Source organism: Vanessa cardui, chromosome 14 (assembly GCF_905220365.1).
Source record: "Vanessa cardui chromosome 14, ilVanCard2.1, whole genome shotgun sequence".
NCBI classification, from domain to species: Eukaryota; Metazoa; Arthropoda; class Insecta; order Lepidoptera; family Nymphalidae; genus Vanessa; species Vanessa cardui.
Genome location: NC_061136.1, coordinates 7926702 through 7943377, shown reverse-complemented (window position 1 = coordinate 7943377; position 16676 = coordinate 7926702). Strand labels below are relative to the sequence as shown.

Here is a 16676-nt window from a genome sequence, read left to right as displayed (position 1 = left end):
AATAACTTTAAAAGGAATACAAGATTATGTTGTACTGTAATTAATTTAGTGATGTGAAAAACAGGAAAAATATTCCCTTTTTTGTTCGAAATAAACAGGAATATTTCATAAAATGAGTTGCTTTTGAGCCAAGTATCAAACATGTTTGACCATACAAGAATTGTGTATTTGTAATTTTATATTCCAACCCATAAAGCCTAAAAATCTCAATAGAGGTGAACAAGTATACAATTTATTTGATTACGATGAGATAAAATGTTACAAGTCAGTAACATTACTCAGTAAATCAATCCAATGAAAAAAAAATCATGATTAATGACGTCACATGTGCGTTTTTGAACTTTTCACGTAATTATTTTCATATAAATTATATTATAAAAGGACAGCTTGCTATCGATAAGATGTTTCGATAGCAAAATTAGTTTTATAAATATTTGTAACCTAAAAATAGAAATAGACGTTCAGTATATAATTTTGCTCGGCGGTGCCGCTGTGTTGGTGTTCATAGCTTGTTCAAGCGTGTCGAGTCGACGGTAGGCATGGCCACGGCTGTTTCTACGCCGCCCTGTTTGTCTACCTTCAACTAACAGTCCTAAAATCTAAAAAAAAAAAAAACATATATGTTATTGGTATTTGCATTATTTTTCGAAAGAAAAAAAAAAACATGTAACTTTTTTTTTTAGTATGACAATAGATAACAAAGAAGTTCAAAAGGCAAACGAGTTTCACAGTATGCGTATAATTTATATTATTCATATGACAGTAAATTGAATAGCGTCCGTTTCTCCTAACTCCTTGTGACGTTCACATGTGCACATATACATACAGACCTAACAATATATGTGTACTACATATACGTGCTTTTATTCATATATTATACAATGTGCCTACATCAACGCATTCAACGATATCCCGAATTTATGACATTATAAGATCAAACACAAAAATAGATCAACTACTTTCATTAATTTAGCCACTGGCAATGATATTCTAATAATATGTTATATCCATACTAAACAACAGAAAAATGTGTGCCGCGCCGGGGACCGTTTAATTTAGTTTATTTTTACATTTCGTTAAAAGTAAAAAGGATAGCTTGATAAAAACAATAAGTATAAAAGGGATAACTAGATGTTTTAATTACACAAAACGTATTACTACGTAATTATGATGTATTATAACATATTACTACGTAAAACAACTAAAGGCAAACGTCCCAATTAGGACGTTTTCTAGTCTTCACTTTTTGCGCGTTAATAACATATCTGTTTACTACAACATCATTGGCCACTGGACTTTTAATTATTTTACAATATTCTACAACATAAATGGAGATGATGTTACGTAAATACCAGTGGGTCAATGATTCACGGCCAACATTGGCCAAACGTTGGCATTCATTCACAAAATTATTTACCATAAAATTTTAACAAAAAGAAAAACCGACTTCAAACAAAACACTATTTTAAAACAAATGAATATGCACGAAAAAGTAATAAAAATAATTGCGTATTCAACATATTTTTTAGAGTCTTCCTAAGTTAAATGAAATGAAAAATATTAGACTACTTAAAAGTCGATTAACGATTATATCATGTAGTTATAGTTATTGGTATATTTGGAGCCGGTGTCAGCCACGGTGCCCTTGCCCCAACAATCAAAAGAAAGAAGCGATACGAGCCCCTTGATTGATCCAGTATATTATTGTGTAAAAGGTAATTTGTAAAAAACATATTTGTTAAAGTATTCTCGTATTGTTTTTTGATAGATATACTGTAGGGTTTTATTGGCTGACACCGACTCCAAATATAACAATAATTATAACTACATGATATAATCGTTAATCGACTTTTAAGTAGTCTAATATTTTTCATTTCATTTAACTTAGGAAGACTCTAAAAAATATGTTGAATACGCAATTATTTTTATTACTTTTTCGTGCATATTCATTTGTTTTAAAATAGTGTTTTGTTTGAAGTCGGTGTTTCTTTTTGTTAAAATTTTATTTATTTTTTGATTTTAAGTGAAGCTGATGTTGACTCACTATTTTTTTTTTAATATGGATAGATTAAACGTTCCGTTTATATGAGTAAGAAACTACTTCGAGGACAATTTCAAAAGAAACTTGCGAATAAAGCAAAAATAGACTTTCGAAAATGCGGATTTAATACGTCACGCGGCGTAAACTACAAGGATCCCTCGAAAGAGCTGTAATCGAACTCAGCAAAAAAACTTTGAAAAAGACCAACTATATTTCGTACATCATATGACATCACATCACATACACAAAATTTGATTAAATATAGTAAGAAATTCTGCCCCATATCGCACCCTAACTGCGAGCCGTATAGGAGTTCCATCACTACATAGTATAAAACAAAGTCGCTTTCTCTGTCCCTATATCTTTAAATCTACGCAACGGATTTTGATGCGGTTTTTTTTAAAAGATAGTGTGATTCAAGGGGAATGTTTGTGTATATAAAACATGAACAATATAGTAAAGACACACTGATAATTTTAGAAGTTTGCGATGTGATGTCGTATATAAACAAATTCTGTAGTATATTTAGTATCAGTATTGCACCCGTGCGAAGCCGGGGTGGGTAGCTAGTTGATTATAATATACGACTATGATAATTACATAAACATAACCACATTACGGAAGGTGACTCAAATATCCAAATAACCTATAAATAAAAGATTCGACCGAGTATCGCTAACGTGCTCCTCAGAATTGTTCCGTTCCCTTCCGTTCCGTTACTTTGTCATGGATCCTGTGCTCAGAACCTTACCAAACTTTCACCAAATTACCCTTGAAGTATATATTTTATAATAAAAAAAGAATTATCAAAGTTGGTTAACGTGATTTTCAGTTATTCACCTATTTGTCGCGCATATACATAATGCAAATTTAAGACTTATGTCGTTTTCACATGGATACCATCATCGGAAAAAAAAATAAAAAAAATGGGACCCCACGGGAAGTACTACCTTTCAAACAAAAAAAAAATTATCAAAATCGGTCCACCCAGTGAAAAGTTATGAGGTAAAAAACATAAAAAAAAAAAAAAAAAAAAATACAGACGAATTGATAACCTCCTCCTTTTGGAAGTCGGTTGAAAAGTAATGCCGTTAGATGTCAAAGGGGACTGCGCGGAGAGCGCGTGAGCGTTCATTGCCAATTTAACAGGTTATTGAACTTTCAACCTTCTAATTGATTTTTTACTTTGTATTAAAATCCGTGTGAATTATTTCATTTTTTTATAATATTCCTCTAATTGTGTTTTTAAAGTTTCAGTCTTATACAATAATGTTTTAGTAAACAGATATGTTATTAACGCGCATAAAGTGAAGACTAGAAAACGTCCTAATTGGGACGTTTGCCTTTAGTCGTTTTAAGTAGTAATACGCTATAACACATCATAATCACGTAGAAATACGTTTTGCGTAATTAAAAACATCTAGTTATCCCTTTTACTTATTGTTTTTATCAAGCTATCCTTTTTACTTGCAACGAAATGTAAAAATAAACTAAAATAAACGGTCCCTGGCGCGGCACACTTTTTTCTGTTGTTTAGTATGGATATAACATATCTGTTTATTAGAATAAAATTGGTCATATCAACAAATATTCGTTTTATTAAATGTGGTGACGTTGGCGTCACTCTGGTTAATTACATAATTAGAATTTTATCCATGCAATAATTTCATATACGATATTTCTGCACATTAATGCCATGACGAATTTAGCAATATAAAAAACAACGCATTATATAAATAAGATAAGACGTATTAGTAAGTAATATAATAACTGTTTCTTTTTATTACTTACCACTTTTGTAAATTTATTTTTGTTGTGATATAAAATATACAGCAACACAACGATTATAATTGCAGTCAAGAAGAATGGGAAGAAGTGGTCATCCTCCTCAGCGTAACTATTTTGCATTGGATTGGGGAATGTTTCTGAAACTAGAAAAAAATTAATTAAATCAGTTACGTTTACTTGGCTATTTATAAAACGTACGAACTAATAACAGCGCTAGCGTCCCGAAAAGACGGACTACGAGCTATCACTTCACTCGTGCAAGACGTGTGGTTTGCGTATTTTGATAAAAATGTATTATGAAATAAAAGGTTTAAAGAAAATAATTAAAGGAATAAAAAAAAATTAAGGTATATTTATAAAAATGATCTAAGATTTGTAGTTTTTATCAAGACGAATAATATTTCAAATCTTTGACATAATTCATTCGTTCATTCATTCTAAACGATTGGATAAATCTAAATAGTCGAAGTCAAAAAATAATTGCTTCAAAAACTCATTGTGTTAAAACCTGTTTTATATATCCGTTTGGATAATATTTAGAATCGACGTCAGAACTATTCCGTGTATTTACTTCAAGGCCTCACCTGATTAAATACGTACAAAAAGTTTTCGAGCAAATTCAAACAAAAAACACAATGTTCCTATATAGGAACTTATAATATTATACTGTTGTTACTTTTAAATGTATTTTATAATTGTTTATAGAAAAAGAAAAAGTGTATTTAACACATAGCAGTTTAAATTTATGAGAAAAAAAAAATATTAAAAAAAGAACATGTCCTATATATTTTACTTTATTCATTTTTATTTCCTATATAGTTAAATTCAGTTATCAAAAAAAAATTCGATTAAAACTATTTAGATAAAGAACATTTGTAATAGTTAAATATCAAAACAGAACTCTATTTTGTAAGTAATAACGATTAATTAATATTTTTTATAATCTTGATAAATCCATACCAGAAATCAGATATGAACTGATTATAACATCAAATAGATATAATTCTATTTAATAACCATGTCTTATCAATGTTTTTTTTTCTAAATTTATAGTAACACATGTTTACTGATTGTATCCTATCAAAATTTAAAAAAAAAAACTGATAATTGATACTGACCTGATGTTATAGATTCAATTCCAACTCTTTTGTGAGGTTGTTCATCCATATTTGGATCAGAATCTAACAATGGTATTTTAACTGATTTACCACCAGCATGTAATAACGCATTCAGGGCTGAAACAATTAAATTTTGCTTAACAAATATCATTCATAAAAGTAGAGTAGTTCGAAATCTTTAATAAAAGTTAAATGCATGCGTTGTTAATATTATTAATTTTGCCGAGTCACATCAACTTATACAGTATGTTTTCAGTTCCAACCAGAATCTTCATATATGCATATATGTTGGCAGTAATCCTGTACAAGAAGTCATAAGAGTGATGTGCGGCTATAATAGCATCCATATTTACGTCTGTTATAAATTGATTTAAATAATTATGATATTTTTCTTTTTTATCAAAATTTATAAAGAAAATAACTGTTCAACATTTTTGTTAGAAACACTGGTGTTTTATACATAGAATATTATTGACTTACAGTTTTTAGGTTTATTATCATCAAAATTAGGATCAGATTCAATTGGTTTCATGGCAGCATCGTCTTGATCAGACCCCTGGACATATTCGGCATCTGAAATAATATTATGATGGGCACATAATCAAGGCACTTTAACATATTCTATACAATTAGACTTATATCAATACAAATAATTCAAGTCATAACTATTAATTAAGCATTTTGTCTCAAAACTGTTTCTTCAAAGAAAGGTGAGAAAGAGGTTAGTTAGGATAACATTTTTTGATGTACATAGTATATTATTCTAATAAATGAATAAACATACATTATGAACACACCCAGAATTACTTACTCTCATGTATACTAAATGTTAATAGATTATAATGATCCTTTTTTTTACTATTGAACGGGATATACTTTAAGGTAATGTTAATCTTTACATTTTGTAGTTTCTTTACATATTATAGTGTTATTTTAAATTAAATAGTAACAATGTTATTGCCAAAATACATAGAAACTCAATTACAACTCCTTTAAGAAAATTTAAAACAGGTAATATTTTTATAGATTAGATTTAAATTTGAAGTAGTCTTTTTATTAATTATGTTAACTTTACTAAAGAAAGCAGACTGCTCATTGTATATATTGAATAGTAAACAAGTAAAAAAGTGTTAAATTAGTGTACAAAATATTAACCAACTATTGGAAAAAATGTGTGCTATTGCATAATTTTATGCAATATATCTAGTTATAATAAATCAATAAATTAGTGTCCATGATATTAACACGCTTAGTGATTTTATTCATTAATTAATTCTTTCAGTAAACTTATTAAATATAATTTTGACTTTTTGTGTTATTACATAAAACACTTCAGAGAACAATATAACCTTAATTAATGTCACATTATTGTTGTTTTTATGTTATATTTATAAAATTAAAAGGAATGTCACTACTCCTGCTACCTGTGCAAATAAAGAATGGTCTTGGGAAAATAGAATCACCTCTATGTACATTTCGCTCACTCACTATGGGTATGAATATAGACAGCAACACAAGTTCATTGCCATTCTTTATTTACATTGGTAGTAATTTAATTTATTTACTGACTTGTTATATAAATAAAACTAGTTTACCATCATCATTTTCGTCTTCTTGATCTTCATCAATGTCACCGACTGGTTGCTTTACTTTAGGATTTTCAATAACAGCTTCTTTCTGTTCAACTGGTTGGATATTACTGTCTTTTTCAACTTCATCTTTCTTTGGGGGCTCTTCTTCAACCGGTGGTTTTTCTATTTCATTCTTTGATACACCGGTATCAATTGGAACATTAGACTGTTCAGTTATTTTGTGAGCAATTTCAAGTGATTTCTGAGCGTCCGCTGTTGCTGTTTGATTGGCTGTAGATGTTTGGCCTGTTACATTTTGCTTGGATATTTCAGTTTTCGCAGACTCAACATTGGCTACAGGTTTTGCTTGTATTGGTTTGACATTTTCACTGGTAGATATAGTGCCATTTTCGATTTTTGGAGTATTTGAAATATTCGCGTTCTTTTCGATAGGATTTAAAATAGAATCTGCTAATACAGGTACAGCTGCACCTATATTTTGCTGTGTTGAACTAGCCATTTGCGTTTGTATGACATCAGAACCCCACTGGTAATATTTGCAGAAGTAATTGGAATCTGGGCTCAAGTATTCATCAATCGAACACATTTGTATACAGAATATTTCATTTTTAAATACTTGGTCAACGGGCTCATTCTTAGGGTACTTATCTTGGTATGTGAATTTCCAAGTTTTTGCATGATCACATATAGTTTTAATATTTTGAATTTCATTCATTTTTGTTGTATAGTTTTCCTGCAAATTGAATTTAGAACGACGGAAAGCAGTACATAGCTGACTGTTTATATCATAAAACATCAAACACTTGAACTCGGTCTTTGTATCAGCAGGTTCACTGACATTGCAGTGTTCTATTTGCTTTTTTATCAAATCAGATAGAATTACATTTTCACAAATATTTGCAAGATTTTGCAATTGCTGTGATATAGGAGTTTGAGTTGCATTCCCTTTAAAAGGAAGTCCGGAACTCGGATAATAGACATTTATTAAAATAAAGGCAATAATGCAGCGAAACATATTTATAAGCAGCATTGAAAACCAATAAATATCAAAATCTTATGAAAATTTTTCAATCACGCAATAATAACGGTATATTCACAAACACTATTTAACCATATTCCGCAGCCAAATATTTTTGAATGGCATCTAAGAACTTGACACATGACAGTTCGTACTACAAAGCATGACAGCTCTGTTTAACACAGATATCATTTGGATGGCAGAATGTATTTTTATACTATGTAATAACAAAATTAAAAAAAAAAAACACGGAAAGAGATTAAAAACAATTTGTGCTGGAGGAAAATAACAGAATTAAACTGTTAAAGGGCCAAATCAACTGGACCACTCATGTACAAACAGTTATTTTGGGGGTAAACATAGCAAATATTAACTACATGCAAGCATTAGCGACACTAAGGAAAATTTTGGTGAATATACTTGTTGAAGCTCATTAAAATTTATAAATATATTATAGACATATTAGAACATCTGTATCTTAATTACTACTATCGATTTATATGCAATATTGAAACTATTGCCAAAATAATATTAATCTTATTAGTAGTGATTATGTATTTTTATAAATCCCTCAAACGGAAATTTATTAGTATATTAGTGTCCATGTATTTCATTTGGAAGAGATAAATGTTCAATAAGTGTTAAACCTAAATGCAGAAGAATATCTATAAATATCTACATACATTTCAGTAATCAATTTGGTTATTGGTGACTGAAATATATTATTTTATGCTATTTTGAGAATATTGAGCAATGGCAGCGGATAGCATATAAACATTGTTTACAAGTTCATGCTCATGTTTAAGAAATAACAATAATTTTCAACGAAATTAGTTCATTTGTTTATTAAACGTGTTATTTTCGTAATAGGTCTCCAAGCAGTTTTACATAGTTTAAATTAATTATGTATGTATAATGTTATAAATCATAATTTATTACAAAGTTTTTAATCAAAAATCAAAATAAACGTTATTCAAGTGAGCTTTTACAAGCACTTTTAAATAATCATTTTACAATTAAGTTAAGCTACCACCGGTTCAGAGAGTAGATTCTACAGAGAAGAACCGGCAAACGCAGTAGTTACCATTTTTCAACATTTAATAAATTCAAAGGCAAGTTAGTTAAAACAATTATTTAAATTAATATATCCTGCTTGGAAGTCAACAGGTATTAACTCCACGCTTTTTTATCATCTATATAATCTTGTATCGAATAATATGCCTTTTTTACCAATGTATTTTTTTATAAACGGTTCGAATATACGAAACGGCAAAGTGAGAAATGTCTGCGGAATTTTATTATAGAAAATTATATCTTGCCCCAAAAAGGATTTATTGACTTTGCGGAGTCGGTAACTTACCGTTATAAGCTTATCCTTACTTCTAATGCACATATAATGATTATCACTGGTTTTATCAAAGTGACCAATACTATTGTGAATATACATGATATTGTTGTAAATATACTGTGACGCAACAGTGAGTATTCCTACTTTGTTAATAACATCCCGAAGAGAGTCTCTAGCTCCAAGGTTATAAATAGATGGGTTTTCCTCTCTTTTGTAAAATAAAGATAGATTCAATATCTGCAGCGTTACTCCAAAGTAAAATGCCGTATGACATAATACTGTGAAAATAACCAAAATATTTAGAGTGTTTAAAAAAATTAGAAATTACGTTACAACATGTAGGTATGCCTACATCTCTCTATATGGTTATATAATATATAGAGAGAAAGAGTAAAAAAAAGACATCTTATTACATTTGATTTCACTTTAATATCTTATGTGCATAACAATATGTTTTTCTACATATTTATAATCCATATTAAACATTTCATAAGGAAGGAATGTGCTGAAACCCTATTAATTAATTTATTTCACAAATAGGTAAGTGCCAGTGAAATCTACAAGTTATTATTTTTCAAAAGAGCGTAGAATGTATAAGAACTTTTCACTATCTGTAACAAATTATTTCAATCATGTCATAAAAAATATATTTTATAAATTTTTGTATTTAATTGAAAAGGCAATCTTTAAATTATATTTTAGTAACATTCTTACCGAAACAAATGTTTCATTTGAAAGTGGAATGATAACTCCTGCTAAAGGTTGAATGGGACACTTTATTCTTTCCATGAAAAAAATAAGATGACGTCGATGCTTAACATTTGTATTCAGCCAGTCCATAAAATAAGCAGATTCCATAAGTTTCTTACTCTGAAATGGTATATTAAAATTTGTATTCTCTACCAAAATAGTGCCAACTGTTTAAACGTTAAAAAAACTTCTCTGTTTCTGTACCAATCATGATTATTTGAACATAATCAGGACTATTTTTAAAGAGTTGTTATAATAGTATTTCTAAACTATTCACGCCGATTTTTTTTAGATAATAATTAGTTCAATTTACCTCATGAGTAACTTCATTACCGTAGTAACAGTACATGAATATTTGAAGAAGCATACAATAAATGTACAATACCATTGATAAAAATTGAATAGATGCTGGATTCATCTAGAAAAGTTAAATCATTGTAATTGATAATTTTTGAAAAATTTATAAATAAAAATTGATACATCAATATTCATACTTCCACCATTCTGTACACCGATGTACAAATAATCCAACCGCTTGCTAGAAACTGGTAAGCCACCGCATTGCCAAATATTTGTTCGACTTTTTTGGCAAAACTTTGAAAAAAGTATTTATTTTAATATTGCATAAAATAGAAACAAAAAATAATAATAAAACAAGTTAATTAGTAATTATCGGAAATCTCGACGTTGCGTAAGAAGGAACCATTTAAGTTTAGTGCGATAGTTGGGTATGATCACATATTAGGTACCTATTCAATAATATTTCAATTATCTGTTCTATTTGAAGCTTTGAAAATGTACCCAAGCGTTACGAAGCAATTAATATTCCATGATAGTTCCAAATGTATACCGAATATTTTTAAATATACACACATTTAAAGCTTTCATGGTTGTAAGCATATTATATTGAATGTCGTTATATTTCACGATCAAGCCTGATAAAGAAATTTTGACGTCAAATCCCCCGACGGTGTCCGTCTGTCTGTATGTATGCGATAAATTCCAAAAAAAATTTAACGGAATTTCATGCGGTTTTCAATGGACAGAGTGATTCATAAGGATGGTTTAGGTGTATAATTTATTAAGGTTTGTAAATAAATTAAAATATTTAAATGACTATTGTTAAATGTGTCAGAAAAGACCAACAATAAAAATATAAATAATGGGGTCAAAATATTAAAAAAAAAAAACTTATGTCTACCCGTGCGAAGCCGGGTCGGGCCCGCTATTATACTTATATAAACACAACACTTTAAATCTACGTGAAATTAATTTAAAATTCCCCGAAAATTTAACACTATTTGGACTCACTAAATAATCTGTATATGATGTTGTAATATTTTATTAAATCTTCTGTTTATAACGTCTGCGTTAGACTCGCCAGTTGATGCACTTTCTTCTTGGCTTCTTTGTATTAAATGTTCGAGATCATGCCTGAAATATGTATATGTGGATGTGATCATAACTTATCATGCTTCTGTCCTTATTCCAATTTTATTTAGGGTCGGCGCAGCATGTCTTCTTCTTCTTACATACATATAATGTTACTTGTGAGATGACAGAGAACGCAAACGAGTTACATTATTTCCAGCCATATCGTCTTATATACAATTCATCCATCGTCGTAAGGTCGTCATCTAACCTAACCTAACCGCAATGTCCATCCATGTCCTCACATGGTCCCAATATGGTCCTCATTCCTCCGCATAACATACTCATACTATGTCAGCCTTTTTCCACATAGCCTTTCGGTTACCGGTGGATCTTACAAATTATGTTAAGTTTATAAGATCCACCGGTATATTGTTGTTTTTTAATTGAAATTCAGAACAAAATTCAATAAGGGCGTATTCTTAGCAAATATATCATATAGTATTATAGGAATATGGTTCGAGATAAATTAAGATTATGTTTGCTTCAGTAAACCGTCGTAAGAACGGTATCACGTAAAATTGTTATTACTCGTAAAGGCTTAAAAGATAATTTTACCTGACTATGGAAAGTTGTGTTTTACATTGTGCTAAAAGAAATGAAACCATAACATCTATACTTGTATTACAAAATGCAAGCCATGATGTTGTCACCCACACGTATAGAGCTGTGAAATAAAATCTGTAAAAACAACATATGTAATTAATATAACAGGTATCAATATACCTATATTAATAAATTGTTAAACTTTTTTGTAATGTTTGACAGAAAAACAAACTACCAAAGTATATAAAATTAATATTTATTGCGTTTCGGAAAATATTTTAGTATCTAATAAATGGTGAAGTGGGACAGTTGCAGGACTAGCAAAACCTTGTTTTTACTTTTTAATTAATACTTACCTATAGACGTATATGTATTGCCCTATGATTTAATTTGTCGTGTCGTCAAATTTTTCATCTACATTTAATGTACGTGGAGATCTAACAAGAATGTCCATAATGATGTCACCGCAATTTTTGAATTTCTATTAAAACATTTCGAGCACATTAACAGTTTTAATAAGTTCGATAAAGTAAAGTAGCGGAGCCAACCGGACATAAAAAAGGACCTCCTCATAAAAATGTTATTTTATGAGTAAATTTTTTTTTTCAAGCGGCATATCATTGCACATACATATTTCAGCACACTTTTTTTTAATAGAAATTCAAAAATTACGGTGCCATCATTATAGACATCTAACAAGAACGTCAACCAAAATAATAAAAAAATATTATTTACACTGGATCCATATTCACATCAAAGGGTAACCAAACAGCAAATTCGACAGGCTTTCCTTGTAAGTGTAGTACGAACGGCAAAACCACCCAAAGAAAACAAGTAAATAACGCCAATATGTTGTCTAGATTAAGTATAAGGAGACTGTATCGAGCCACTTCTAATAAAAATGATTTGTGATCAGGATTATCTTGATTGTAAAGGGAACCTTAAACATAAAACACACGTTAAATAGTACAATTATTATGTGCAGCTTTATCAAGAGATATGTTTTTTTATAAATATGTATGTTATATATGTACACATATTACTACGCGATGGCTAAAGTCGATGTTAATATTTGTCTTAAATATATGGATTCTAGTAAAATAACAATTAATAAAGGTATACTATATATATCCATGCTAACATAATGCACCTATAAACGTATCATTTAAAATGTTTTGAAAATATGAATTTACTTATGCGTTCCAAATTAAAATTAAAAGTGATATACATATTATAAATGTTAAGTATATTTTACCTCTCATAATATCCAATAACTCCTCAATCTCATCCGACCTTACCGTCAGAACAACTTGCTTATATATTGAATCGGTGTGAGTCAGAAATAAAAACAGTGTTGCCATAACTTTGTCAATGTCTTCTCTTACCTGTACAAAATTCATGGAACTTGTAAAATAAATACTACTACTATCAGTATTAGAGTATACTAGTCAAATGCACCATCCGTCGGCTGCCACCGCTCATATACTTTAACTTAATAAGAAATATTCAGTATCCTGATATCGCCAATATACCATCAAGAAATTATTGCCTTTATGCCTGTTGTTACACTGACCGACTATTTGGTCGTAGGGCATTGTAACTCTTCAAACCAAAGACCCAATAATACTAAGTATTGCTGTTTAGCGTTGGAATGTATGGTGGGTGGTACTCACACAGTAGACTTTGCACAAAGCCACTTATTAAACGATTTGTAAAAAATATTAGCGCAAATTATATCTCGACCAATTAAGAATTACAGAGCTACACAATTTGTTATTTTCACTTACATATCAGTCATCAGATCAACAGGATCATTTAATTAGTTTTTGTATTAATTTGGAATCATTATAACATAGTATAAAACAAAGTTGCTTACCGCTATCATCCATACATATGTATGTTTAGATCTTTCAAATCAAGCAACGGATTTTGATAAGGTTTTTTTAAAAAAATGGAATGATTCGAGAGGAAAGTTTGGTATATAATAATACATGGACAATATAGTAAAGAAACAGGATATTTTTTTAAAGTTTATTTAGTATGAGCATTGCACCCGTGCGAAGCTTGGGCGGGTCGCCAGTATAAATAAAATTGATTACTGTACCTCGTATACTTTAATCGCTTGTTGTATTGTATAAACTAATATCCATGCAAGACTAATGCGCATATAGATAGTATGGAGTATTTTTCTTAATTTTGGCGACCTTGGATCAATTTGATAATAACCACCTAACCGTAAACGCAGTAAATGCGGCGATATGCTGTTATATGATAGTTTTGTTTCCATTATCTGAAATTTATTGCTTAGATTAAAAAAAAAAAAAAAAAACAAAATACTAAAATTAAAGGATGCCTTTGTAACCTTTTTGGGCAGCAGCAGACTGAAATTAAATTCCGTTGAATCAACAAACAACTCGACACTTAAAAGATTTCAGGCGAAGTGTTTACGTAAAACAAGTCTCAAGACCTAATTTAATTTGCAACGGATACTATAACATTTTGTTGTCACTCAAAGCTTTTAATTATAGATCGTTTTAGTTTTGATGATGAGTACGAATAGTATGGAAGAGGCAAATAAAAATTATTTCAGTACTTTAAATATAAAGAAATTCGCATTTTATTATGTCAAGTGTTTAGCATAACACATTGAGAGATTAGGTACTATTTTGTTTTTCTTCTACCGTTTGTGTTAACAGTTAATTAGTAAGATAGAAATGGTCAAACTGTGCTTATTTTTTATGACTAAAAGGTATACATATTATATATTACATTGTAAATAAAAATTATAAATGGTGAAAAAAAAAAATTTATAACCATATAACATTTTTCATTCTTTATTTCTAATGTAAAATGTAAATGCAGGTTTCGTTGTGATAATAAAGTGTAATACTAAACAATATTCTAATTAGTAACTGGAACATACGTAATTGTTTTAGTAAGTAGGGTGGATAGAGTTCTAAGTGCATAGACTAATGAAATTTTAATATTTTTTGTTTTACCTACTGCGTTATAACGCAAATGGTTTTTGTATTATGAGTTGACAACAGTTTACATACTGGTGTCTAAGTAGGCAGGCGGGGGTTTTGGGGGTTCAAACCCCCCCCGAATTTTTTTGGCTAACCGCTATCGTATTATCAAAAAAATATTTTCCGCTAATTAAACAAACAAAACTTAAGCATTTATAGGTTTTTTCAGAAAATTAAGCCGTTTGCTCTAGATATGACAATAAATCTAAACAAAATGAATCATTTTACGCAAAGGCATAATCATACCGTTATTACATGTTATTAAGATACTAATTTTTGATGTCATATTGTTATGTTATTAATTTTAGATACTTAAGTGGATAAACCTTTTACAAAGTGCCATTACAGTTTGAAATGTGTAAGACAGATTGTAAAATTTCTGATACATTCTATGTATGTATATTTTATTGAGAATTTACATACTATATAATTAAAAAAGGGATAGTCGACGCTCTTTACCGAATAGTCGCCGACTACGAAAGCAGCCCAACTCCTGGAAGACTACTTTGGTGCATCCTATCCCTAAAAAGAGCAACCGCCCAGACCCATCCAATTATAGGCCAATAACCATCACCTCTTTGTTTCGTTTCTATCGGGGTCGTTCAACTGGTGATCTTCTAGATTACCTTAATCATAGATGGGCAGAAGCAGTTGAGAGCAAGGGAGAGGCATTGGCGTCCAGTCTGGACCTTCGATATCGTATGGCACTAAGCGCTTCTTCCAAAGCTCCCATCCTACGGGCTTCCCGGGAAATTATGCAATTGGATCACCAGCTTTTTGGCAGATGTGAACATTAAAGTAAACAATATAGTCATTTTTGCAGAGACGCTGGAAGGGCTTCGCGGAATGTAGGACGACATAAATGGGTCCTCCCGGCGGGTCGGTCTGGGCATGAACTTGGACAAAACCAAGATCATGTTCAATAAACGACGGCATCCCCCACGAGATTGTGCAGGATTACCTTGGCCAGACTATCCAACTAGGCCGACACAACTTTGAGAGGGAGATTGATAGGAGGAATCGGTTGGGCTGGGCAGCGTTCGGAAGGCTCCGTCGGGTCTTTACGTCGGCGATTCCACAACGCTTGAAAACAAAAGTTTTTGAGCATTGCGACCTACCGGTGATGACGAACTGTGTTGAGACGTGAACACTAACAGTGAGGCTAGTCCACAAATTATAGGTCGCGCAGCGGGCGATGGAGCGAGTTATATTAGGTGTCTCTCTCGTGGATAAAATCAGAAATGAGGTTATCTGTGAGAGAACTAAAATAACAGACATAGCTATGGTTCAGTTCCGCGGTCAATTGGAACGCAAAGACAAATTTGCATCAAAAAAGCTCAGTGCACTTAGCAAGTCGATACAGTATTTCACGCATAGCCTAAAACTGTACAAAGCGCAAATTGAACCTCACGTGGAATATTGCTCACATCTCTGGGCGGGTGTTCCCCAGTACCAGCTCCTTCCATTTGTCCTTTTCGACCTGCTTAGTCATTTGGCTTTGCGTAGAGATGTTAGATCACTCTGCATCTTATACCGAATATTTCATGGAAAATGTTCGGAGGTATTGTTCGGATTAATCCCCGCTACTGAATTTCACCTTCTAACATCTCGTCTAAAAGTCAAAGTTTCACCCGCACCACCTTAATGTTCAAAAATCCACAAAACACGATTTTTAAAACATTTTCTTCCAGCCTTCGCCGACGCTTTTTCCAAACCGATACGACTTCGGAACCTTAAAAAAATAGCGTACTCCTTCCTTAAAGGCCGATACGGCACCGGCAAGCCCCGCAGATGTCCATGGGCGGTGGTAATCACTTTCCATCAGATGAGTATCGTGCTCGTTTGCCCCCTATAATATAAAATAAGTCGTCGGTTGTCTTTTAAATAAAAGTGTATAAATTGTGTATAATTTTAATATATTTATGCTTATTTTATTTTAAAATAAACCTGTTGCTTTTTTTTCTGGAGCACGAACCCCCCCCCGAAATGAAATCCTGGCTACGGCCCTGTCTGTATCG

General features: G+C 31.0%; 3 protein-coding genes across 3 annotated transcripts; 1 reads left to right on the top strand and 2 right to left on the bottom strand.

Moving 5' to 3' along the window:
• Nucleotides 1-278: 278 nt before the first annotated feature.
• On the bottom strand, nucleotides 279-7713 carry LOC124535113 (trans-Golgi network integral membrane protein 2-like). The gene is made up of 5 exons (XM_047111183.1): nucleotides 6543-7713; nucleotides 5428-5520; nucleotides 4948-5064; nucleotides 3833-3972; nucleotides 279-599 (listed from the first exon to the last, which is right to left on the bottom strand). Exons 1-5 carry the CDS (start codon nucleotides 7567-7569, stop codon nucleotides 462-464), a joined length of 1515 nt encoding a protein of 504 aa, XP_046967139.1. The 5' UTR covers nucleotides 7570-7713; the 3' UTR covers nucleotides 279-461.
• A 1749-nt stretch (nucleotides 7714-9462) lies between these two features.
• LOC124535404 (odorant receptor 46a-like) lies at nucleotides 9463-13919 on the bottom strand. Its single transcript, XM_047111613.1, has 9 exons — nucleotides 13737-13919; nucleotides 12888-13017; nucleotides 12368-12572; nucleotides 11645-11767; nucleotides 10967-11089; nucleotides 10150-10249; nucleotides 9969-10073; nucleotides 9620-9775; nucleotides 9463-9516 (listed from the first exon to the last, which is right to left on the bottom strand). The coding sequence occupies exons 1-9, from the start codon at nucleotides 13917-13919 to the stop codon at nucleotides 9463-9465; spliced, it is 1179 nt and encodes a 392-aa protein (XP_046967569.1).
• A 1934-nt stretch (nucleotides 13920-15853) lies between these two features.
• Nucleotides 15854-16303, top strand: LOC124535403. The gene has a single exon (XM_047111612.1). The coding sequence runs from the start codon at nucleotides 15854-15856 to the stop codon at nucleotides 16301-16303; it is 450 nt and encodes a 149-aa protein (XP_046967568.1).
• The last annotated feature ends 373 nt before the right edge of the window (nucleotides 16304-16676 follow it).

Bases quoted from the DNA above. Each gene is read 5' to 3' on its own strand.
- LOC124535113 (XM_047111183.1), bottom strand. From the start codon at position 7,569: ATGCTGCTTATAAATATGTTTCGCTGCATTATTGCCTTTATTTTAATA. The intron at 5,065-5,427 runs GTAAGTCAATAA...TAATTGTTTCAG, and splicing joins TGATAATAAACCTAAAAACT to CCCTGAATGCGTTATTACAT. The intron at 3,973-4,947 runs GTCAGTATCAAT...ATTTTTTTCTAG, and splicing joins AATTGAATCTATAACATCAG to TTTCAGAAACATTCCCCAAT.
- LOC124535404 (XM_047111613.1), bottom strand. From the start codon at position 13,919: ATGGAAACAAAACTATCATATAACAGCATATCGCCGCATTTACTGCGT. The intron at 12,573-12,887 runs GTAAAATATACT...TTTATGTTTAAG, and splicing joins GTTATTGGATATTATGAGAG to GTTCCCTTTACAATCAAGAT. The intron at 9,776-9,968 runs GTAAATTGAACT...ATACCATTTCAG, and splicing joins GTAATGAAGTTACTCATGAG to AGTAAGAAACTTATGGAATC.
- LOC124535403 (XM_047111612.1), top strand. From the start codon at position 15,854: ATGGAGCGAGTTATATTAGGTGTCTCTCTCGTGGATAAAATCAGAAAT.